This window comes from Anomalospiza imberbis, chromosome 23, assembly GCF_031753505.1.
Source record: "Anomalospiza imberbis isolate Cuckoo-Finch-1a 21T00152 chromosome 23, ASM3175350v1, whole genome shotgun sequence".
NCBI classification, from domain to species: Eukaryota; Metazoa; Chordata; class Aves; order Passeriformes; family Viduidae; genus Anomalospiza; species Anomalospiza imberbis.
In genome coordinates, this window is record NC_089703.1 from 3,368,308 (window position 1) to 3,378,127 (window position 9,820).

The 9,820-nt window shown below is 39.1% G+C and overlaps 1 protein-coding gene across 1 annotated transcript; it reads left to right on the forward strand.

The window, feature by feature from the left end:
* The first annotated feature begins 2,748 nt into the window (after positions 1 to 2,748).
* LOC137461802 (arylacetamide deacetylase-like 4) lies at positions 2,749 to 7,607 on the forward strand. The gene is made up of 4 exons (XM_068171556.1): positions 2,749 to 2,931; positions 3,313 to 3,529; positions 6,368 to 6,431; positions 6,765 to 7,607. Exons 1-4 carry the CDS (start codon positions 2,749 to 2,751, stop codon positions 7,537 to 7,539), a joined length of 1,239 nt encoding a protein of 412 aa, XP_068027657.1. The 3' UTR covers positions 7,540 to 7,607.
* Positions 7,608 to 9,820: the final 2,213 nt, after the last annotated feature.

The window sequence follows — 9,820 nt, forward strand, 5'->3', positions numbered from 1 at the left end:
TAAAGAATCATTTTGTGAGCTCTGAGTAGCTGTTTTACAACAATAAAGAATCACATGAGGCCCATAATTCTCATTACAATGTCAAACTCCACACAGTTTCATTTTCTCTGGTTTAGTGCAATCTCATCAACATTTGGTTAGTGCAAGGCTGTTCTCATCAATAGGTAAAAAGACGTTGTGGAAGTTGGGGTTTGGGGATGAGTTTGCTGAAAAACAAAAATATGGCTATAGCAAAACACACCAAACACCCACCATTTAAAGAACTACCTCTCTACTGCCAGACAGAGAAGAAGCCTTTTTGTTTGCGAAGATACAAGGTACTCATTTCATGCTGTGGATTCAAATGAAATAAAAACATTCTTTTGACATTTACCACCTCAAAAACAACTGGGAAAAAAACCCCACTGAAAACCTCAGACTGTTTTATAACAACTTGAGAATCTGACACTGACCATAGATATTCCTACCCATCCGGTGGGTACAGGAATGGCTGGCCTGACTGGAAATAGCTGAAATATATGAAATATAAGGCACCAAGCATCATCACACAATTGTCAACATAAACATTCCCCGAAGGACCAAGCAGCTCTCAGACCATAGGATTTGCTTGATTCTGGAAAAACATGGACATTGTGTTAACAGGACAAGGAGGACTGGAGCGCAAACAGCACAGAGCTAGAACACGCTCTAAATTCAAGTGCTGAGTATACTCTAACAGTATAACAAATTAAGAGATTAAAACATTAGGATATTATTTTGAAACATTGATTCACTAACATTTCTTTAACAACAGAAAGGCTGTAATGCAGAACTGAAACATTTTTGTTCAGATTGTCATGACTGTACAACAGATTCTGTAGATAACTGCTAGGGTGTGACAACAAAAAGCAAATGAACAAAAAACTCCAAACTGTCCCTTTGTAAATTTATTTTTAAATAAAAAGACAGTAATGCAAATTTCCTCCTACTCTATCAGGTCCATCAAGATTTCAAAACATGTGAGGTGGCATGTGTGAGGTGTTTTGGTTTTGATTAAAGCTGATTAATTACTGACTCACTGAATAGAAGAAGTCTTGTGTCAAAACAGTGTCAGCAAGAGCTCATAGAGGTAACAGCAGACAGACATGTCCTCTTTGGTATACGGATTTCATAATCTGATCATACAAATAACAGGTGTTTAATTGCCTTTGGTCACCTTTAAAAGTTTCATTTACTCTCAATGAAATACTAAGTACCTTTAAGAATTTTTTATTCTTGATTAAAGGTTCTTTAGAAAGCACAGAAATTGCCTCCTCTGAGGATTCAAATATAAGAAATCATCAAGAATGCTCAAATACAAGATTCAGAACTGATATTCATGTGGAAATTTATTTCAGGATATTTTGACTGATGGCACAGACATCAGAAATAAGCACTTAGTTAAACTGTGCTGTTCTTACAGGAATACATGGCAAAACAAAGCCAAATCCCCACAGGCTGTGCTATAATGTCACACTACAGGGAAACATTTCTAGAACTAATAACCACAAACACCACTGGGCTGCCCCAGCTGTGCTGCAGAGCCCTGTGGAGAACATCTGATGCGCTTAGGACAAGCTGAGCACTGGCCATGGGCATCTGGGTTTGGCTTCAATACTCTACAGTCTAACATTTTAACTACTTATATCCTAAATTTGTGCTCTGTGGAAGGGAAAGGCTCCAAATCAGCCAATCTCAGCACAAAAAGGCTCTAATGATTACCCTATTTCACAAACCTCGGCACAAATTTATGACGTTACTTCATCCCACACATCCTTACCTTCACAAGGCAATGTTGTGCAAATCAGCTGTCAGTGTTGCTTTGATTTAAATACTGTGCTAATGAAACTAAAGACTAATTCAGTTTTCAGACTGGAATTCCGCTTTAAAAGCCAAGGCACAAAATGTTTGGCAACTGTAAATTTTAAATTGTGTAGAAAATATAATTCTAGTAAGAAGAACACAAAACAGAAAAATTACTTCACCTAACAAATTCCACCAACTGTTACCAATCTTTCGCCAATACATATGTATTCATAATGCCTCTACACTGAACTGCAAACAAGAATTACAGTGAATATGAAACCCTGAGGGTTAATTGCTAAAAAGCTTTTAGCAGCAACAGTGGCTTCAATCTACAAACATACCCTCAAGTATCTAGAGAGACCTTCGGGTACATTCAGATTTGCACTGATTTTAAACACAGAGCAAATATACTCTTATTTAAATAAAAATTAAAGCATGAATGTGTCACTGCATTCCCCTGTGAGAGTTTATTAAAAAAAGTGGATTTGAGTATTTTTCTTCTTAGAGAAGTGTATATATATGCTTTGATTACAAATGCAAGTAGCCCCACATCACTAAAATTTAACACTACAACAGGAATGTCCACCCATAATGAATCCACTACAAACCAAAAAGACCATCTTCAAATTAAGGCCCCTCTGAATAATAATTTCTCCTTGTTAGTTCATAGTATTAATCACTTCCATATAGTTTCAATCCCACCTTTTGTAAAGGGTACAAAGAAAGCATACAAGTATTGTGAATAATATCATTAGTAAACGAAGGGTGGAGAAAATTGCATTACATTGCATTGCAACATTAATAGACATTTAATTTCTGCATATGAACTGAGCACTCAGTGTCCTGTGAAGACACCTTAGATGCACTTGAAAACAAGACTTAACCCAGCATTGGTTTTGTAGCATTCATTCCTGTTGAAGTGAAATGGCATCTGTTTATACAACTTTAGCAATTATAGGAATGTTCTTTATTTCTCCTGTTTTAATACCAGCACTGTATTTGGGGATTCTATTATACGATTTTTTCAACTCAGAACTGCCACCTGGAATTGAGCAACCTCTAAAGCTTCGTTTTTTCCACTCCTTGCTGATTACAACCATGGTTGCGGTAAGTTAAATTTCTTAACCTGGGGATTTCACTTTTGCTTAGGTAGGATATTTGGGAGCTAGAGGAAAATGGATTACTTAAGGGGAAAAAAAAAAGAAGCAAAAAGCAATTCATGCTCCTGAAGCCTGTAAGCATTGATATATGAACCCAAAACAGGTTAAATTAACTCATAAAATTAATAAGACTAATCTTAAAAGATTCTTTAGATTTTTCAGTCAAACTTCAGCCACTTTATGCTGGGAAATGGTTTTATATGAAAATTTAAAACAAATACCTAGATGTATCCTGTACATATTGAACTTTATGTGCATAGAATAATGCTGTCTGTTCAGAAACAAGCCAACATTACTCCTCTTCTTCCAAATTTTTTCTTGTCAACAGGGAAAGATTTTGGAGAAGCTGGGGATCTGCAATGATTTAACCATACTGCGAGTAGCACTCAATGGGATACCTCCCTGGAGAGATTCCAAACTGCTTATCAAAGATCTCACAGTAGATGGGGTACCCTTGAGGATTTATCAGCCCAAAAGCCCACCCACTGGCAAAAGAAGAGGAATTCTCTATTTTCATGGAGGCGCTGGCACATTTGGGAGCATTAGTAAGAAATGGGCAAGTTTTATTTTTCAAATCAAATCCAAACCTTTACATTTTTGCCTTCAGGCATGTGTCAGTCAATGTCTGCCCTGTCCTTGCCAGAGTCATCAGTCTTTGCTCAGCACAAACTGGAAAGTATTTGTGGAATGAATAGTCTCATGTTAAAGGGAGTCCCATCTCTGCTTCCTTTGGGCAAGAGACCTGTAATCCAGAAATCCCTCATCTGGTTCTCAGCTCTCAGTGAGGGATGCTGCTCTACTAAGACTACCCTATCTTACATAAAAGATATAATATGGGTCCAAGGAAGGATTTAAATACATTAAAAAAAAAAATCTGTAAATAAATTCTCATTCATGCAAAGAAGGAATCCAAATGAAGGAAAATATAAGTAACAAAGGAGCAATCTGGGGAAGTCTGATTCTTGTGGTGACATGGCAGAGGATACTTGATTTCTTTTCCAGAAAGGGAGACAACCCTTGTCTCAGCAGCTGCGAGTTCAGCTCCCTGAGTGCTCCGGATCTCCTTCTGAGCAGCTAAGGCTCCAAGTGCCTTCTCCGCAAGCCAAGGCCCCTAACATGGAAATCTGAACTTCGTTCCAAGGGTCAGGCAGTGCAATTTGAGGGGTTTGAATCCCTTACTGTTTCAAAGGGTAGGTCTGCACTATACTGGGCAGACTTGAATTTCCTGGCATCCTTCAGCCCTGTGCAGGAATCACAACATAACTCCTGTGCCATGGGTTCCCCTCTGCACTGGGGCACAGATAACCTACTCTGCTGTACTCGGAGCACAGGAGTCTGGATGGAGAGTCAGGCTCACGTCTAGAGCTAGTCTGGGTGGCAGTGAGGACTCCAGGGATGGCAAGCACTCCGTGATCTAAGGGATAGGTGAATTACTCTCACTGGAAGGACAAACCACACCACAAGTTGCACAGTGAGTCCCTGTTCACGTGGCATGGCTTGATGTAAGAGCCATACCTGTACACAGAGAGTGGCACCTGACCTTTGGCTTCAATTCCTTTTGGAGTTTGATAACAGGAAAACAATCAACATGATGACAAGCTTTCAGAAGGCCTTTTGGAATCTCCAGCCTAGGAAGCCTGAAGTCTGCAGCCAGCAAATTAGCAGATGCTACACTGAAAAGAATCAGTGGCCAGATAACTGTGACTTATTCCTCAAATGGATGTCATACTTCACAAATCCTAGAATTGTTGAATAGTTTGGGCGGAAGGGACCTTAAATCTCATTCTTATTCCAAGTCCCCACCATGGGCAGGGACACCTTCCGCTATTCCAGGTTGCTCCAAGCCCTGTCCTACCTGGCCTTGAACATTTCCAGGGATGGGGCAGGCACAGTTGCTCTGGGCACTCTCTGCCAGGACCTCACAACCCTCACAGGGAAGAATTTCTTCCTAATATCTAATCTAAACCCACTCTTCATCAGTTTCATCAACTGAAGTTTTAAGTCAGCAAATACATGAATAAAGGAGACTGAGTTGCTAAAACACACTTTGATTTCCAGAAGAGTCTTCTAAAGAGGCTACACACCCATCACACGAGGGAAGGTCTTTCATTTGGATTACAGCTGATTGAAAGACAGAAAAAAGATGGGTTATGGGAAGTTCCTGTGAGATTTCCATAAGGATATCTGTACTGGGAGCAGTGCTAATCAATTTATTCAATCAATTTATTCAAACAGGAAAGATGGTGCAAGGTGATGTGGTATTAAATCCTCTGAGGGTCATAAATGGATGGCTGAAAAACTGCAGAATGTCTTTATGACAGCAGAGGATCAGACAATAAAATGACAGAGAAATGGCATGTAGAGAAGTCAAACAGATGAACAGACCATTCTGACCTTATAAATGAAGCAATGGACTCCAAGCAGGAGCAGGAAGGAGGTCTTGGGACTATGGTAGGAAGTTGCCTGAAAATGCTGACATAGTGCACAGTAGCAGTCAAAAAGCAAATAAAATGCTAGCAATTATTAGTAGGAAAGATAAAACAGGAAACTTTTTTTTATGCCACTGTAATAAATCCATGGTTTACCTAAATACAGTATAGTGCTTATAGTTCTGTTTCCCACTCCTCAAAAATGATAAAGCAGTACTGGAAAGACTTGGAGAGGCTGCCTAGGTGAGAAAAGTGCTTCTGTGCAGAGAATATGTGAGCGAACTATGACTCTTCGGGCTGCAAAAGATGCATAAAGACAGATCCACTGACTACAAAATCATGAGAAGCAGAAGTTAGACAGGGAAGGATTTATCCACCATTTCTTACAGCACAAGAATTCCACCATGTGGAAGCAGTGTATGCTAGGTAGGAAAGGAGCAGCTAGAAATGGCTCTTTCACACCTTTGTAAGCAAGTGAGAAAACTCCTCCTTGCACAAAGCTGTTATGGTTAAGGTTAAAATCATGGGCTTAACAAGTGGTTTGGGTAACTCACAGAAGAAATGCTAATCAAAGGCATTAGGTATAAAGACAGCTTCTGTCTCAAAGGAACACCCTGAGCCTCAAATTCCTGTATGCTCCTTACTCCTGTGTGTCCTCAGCTTACACTCTCTTTAGACAACCTTTTGTTGACCACCAAGTGAGATGTGAGACCATCTCAGACAGATTTCTGGGTTTCCCCAGTATCACCATCCTTACATGCTTGTGTGATGCCCTGAGAGCCACTTGCCAACAGAAAATGTATTAATGTGTAAAGACCACATTCCATAGCAAGAGTTCCTTATCAGTCTCATCTTGAAGACCCTTCCATGTAGCACATGTTCAGGGATCTGTATTTTCATTTCAAAAGGATATTTGATTTTCAAATCATCATTTCTGCTAAACTTTCTCTCTAGGAGCCTTTGAAAGAGTATGCCGCTATATGGCCAAAAAATGCAACTCAGTGGTTGTGTCTGTTGGGTAAGTGCTATTTTGCCATAGAAGTATTTATGGGGATACAGGTCTCAGTTGAAACTCTTCTGAAAAATATGCTGAAAATATTTACTCTTTTAGATCGCATCCCTATTTTTCACTTAAACCTTGCATTTAATTTAGAAATGTGCTTATAGGCAAAGTATTCTGAAATAGCTGTAGCATCATTAGTTTGGCTGTCCAATCTACACTAGTTAAACCGAAATCCAATCTTCAAAATTAAGAAAAAAAAAGTCTACATAACTACCACAACAACTGCAAACACCACAAATGGAATCTTCATAACTCCACTGACAATAACCACAGTCTTTGACATTTCAGGTACCGTCTGGCTCCTGAACATCCCTACCCAGGGCAATATTTTGACTGTCTCAATGCCACCTTATACTTCATGAGGAATTTAGAAGAGTATCACGTGGATCCCGGTCTCATCATCATTAGTGGTGACAGCTGTGGAGCTAATTTTGCTACAGTTATTTGCCAAATACTGCTGAATGATAGAGATCTGCCAAAAGTACGTGCTCAGGTCCTACTTTACCCAGGACTCCAGGGTCTGGATTTCCACTTGCCCTCCTACCAGCAGAATGCTTTTGTCCCCATGTTGTCCCGGAAGATGGTCATCTACTTCTGTTTTCGTTACCTTAACAGAAAACCCACAGTTTGGAAAGATGTTCTACAAAACTGCCATGTTCCTGACAGTATGAGACACCAGTATAAAAAATGGGTCAGTGCTGACCTTATTCCTGATGAATTTAAGGTTAGAGGCTACGTCCCACCAAAACCCGCATCATATAAACCTGAAGTACATGAAGCTGTCAAAGAAATTTTAGCAGTAACATTTTCCCCACTTTTAGCTGAAGATTCCATTATTTGCCAGCTCCCTGAGTCCTACATTGTGACCTGTGAGTTTGATGTGTTGAGGGATGATGGTCTGTTATACAAGAAGAGACTAGAGGAAAATGGTGTTCAAGTGACCTGGTATCATTGCGAGAATGGCTTCCATGGAATTTTAGCCTTTTTTGGCTATGGGATTTTTTCCTTTTTATCTGCAAATAAGATAATGGACAATATTGTGAATTATATAAACAGTTTATAGAAGTATTTTTCAGAAGAAAGATGTAAGTCATGCAATATCTTTGATGAATTTATACTTGCCAAGGAATATAAACACTTTTGATTTATGGTTTGGATTTTAACTGCTTTTTCTGATTTCTGCTTCTGTAGTGACTCTCAAACAAATGTTAAGATTATTTGAACTGCCACCATTCTAGAAAATATTCCTGTAAAAACACACCAATAAGACCGACATGAAAAAGGCAAGGCACCTAGCACATCCTGTTTCACTAAAACTACAGCAATTCCAGTATCTTTGCATGGCTGACACACACTGAAGGCAAGAGAAAAGAATCTCCATGAAGATTCTTCAACAGCCCAGAAATGCTGAAGGCAACAACTGAGGTCTGCTTTGGCCCCTGTGACAGACAGGAGGTGTTGATGGTGTCAGATGGAGAACTCATCTACTATGAAGTCTTACAGCAGACACTGAAATTGCAGTCATGAATTTAATTTCCAGGTTTAGTCTCTATAAAAATGACACTGCTCTAGAAATAGTGAAGTCAAAAGGAAGGCTCCTGTCTGGAGAAGAAATCCTAAACTGGCACTAGCAGTTTAGGAGTCTCTAGAAATAGTGAAGTCAAAAGGAAGGCTCCTGTCTGGAGAAGAAATCCTAAACTGGCACTAGCAGTTTAGGAGTTTGATTTTGTTTGGGATCTAAGAAATGATGTTTCATTTTGGAACTTCTTTCTCAAACTAGAATCCCTGAACTTCAGTGAGTGTGTGGATGTCAGAGAAGTGCAGAGGTGAGACTTTTCCATAACCCATATTTTCTTTCAAAATTATCTTATGCTCAAGGCTACCTGTTCTGCTGTGTGGAAAAGTTCTGAAAATCATGTAAAGGCAGAGAAACACAATTTTTTCTATTTTATCACTGTAATGCTATGGTGATTCTGTGATGCTTTCAACAACAAAAAATAAAAAACTCACATGCAAATATTTCTGTTAAAAGAGTGAGAGTTACATTTGCTAAACACATACTGACTGATGAACCCAATTGAAACCCCCCTCCCATGGTGAAAGGAACAACACAACACAGGCAGGCAGAGACCACAGTCCTGCTGCTTTTACCTGGTCACATCTGTGCTGTGGTCAGTAATTAACCCACCAAACAACTGGATTCAACCACACAACTGTGAAAACACAATACAAACTGTAAGTCCACAAACACCACTGGATGGACTATCTTTTTTCAAATCTGGGCTTTTGCTGATTTTTGAAACAAGATTTCTTTCTACTTCAGAATATTTTATGATGACTGTGTGCCCTATTAAAAACACTCAACTTCTCACTAGAGAAAAAATATTAATTTTTTATAAAGTTTTGTAACTAAAATGACAAGGTACTTACCCCCAATACTTATAATTTGACTTTACAACAACAACAACAACAAACACCAAACAAAAAAACTCAACCCCCCCTCCATTGCTACCTAATAAGGTTAGGTTTTTTATCTCTTTTCTTTCCCTGTGAATTTGCAATTTAAATGTTCTGACATCCTAGTAGTTTGAAGAGTTGCAGACTTAGATTCACAATTCATTTGCATCATTTAAAGTACACCTTCCCTACATTAGCACAGTCCTACTCCTCAGCAAGAACAAGATAAAGCAGTTTGATTCAGAACTCTTTAATCACTTAAGTCATAAGATAATGACTTATCTTAAGTCATTCTCAGCTGTGTTTGTTGCACCAAGAGTTACTCAAAGTTACCTGCAACAGGGTCACCTAATTATGAATCTAAAGTCAGCCTCCTATGGCTTTTTGAAGCATGTTCTTCTGTTAGAAGAAAACACAAATACAAAAAAGAACTGAGATTTGTGTAATGACAGAATTTTCTAAGTGCGCCTTTCTAAAGAGCACTGGTGACAATCCCTTTGGCCCTTTTGAGTGACAATCATCACATGCAGGCCCCCACTCCTGAGGAAACTCTTCAGATGGGTGTTTTGTAGTGCCACAAACTCAAAACACACAAATGCCCACTGCCCATTTTCCACCTCCAGCTAATGCAGTTCATTCGTAACTCTTCTCCCAGTGAAGCACTGGTTTCCTGCAAAAATTCCAAAATGCTGCTAGCATAGGTCTACTAACAAATCAACGACTTTGACCAACTTATCTTTTGTGAGATAACAGCAATGGGGGGAAAAGAAAGTGGGAGAGGGAAAGATACCTGCTAATGTATTTGTGAAGGGGAGGAGAAAGGTTTTTACTGGAGCAAACAAAGAAGAGGAAGATTAACAAAGAATCAGGAAGTAACAAGGCAAATA

What these genes read in the sequence shown, in the direction of transcription:
- LOC137461802 (XM_068171556.1), top strand. Translation starts at nt 2,749, where the DNA reads ATGGCATCTGTTTATACAACTTTAGCAATTATAGGAATGTTCTTTATT. An exon ending in TGATTACAACCATGGTTGCG is followed by an intron (nt 2,932 to 3,312) that starts GTAAGTTAAATT and finishes TCTTGTCAACAG; the next exon opens with GGAAAGATTTTGGAGAAGCT. An exon ending in TGGCACATTTGGGAGCATTA is followed by an intron (nt 3,530 to 6,367) that starts GTAAGAAATGGG and finishes CTTTCTCTCTAG; the next exon opens with GAGCCTTTGAAAGAGTATGC.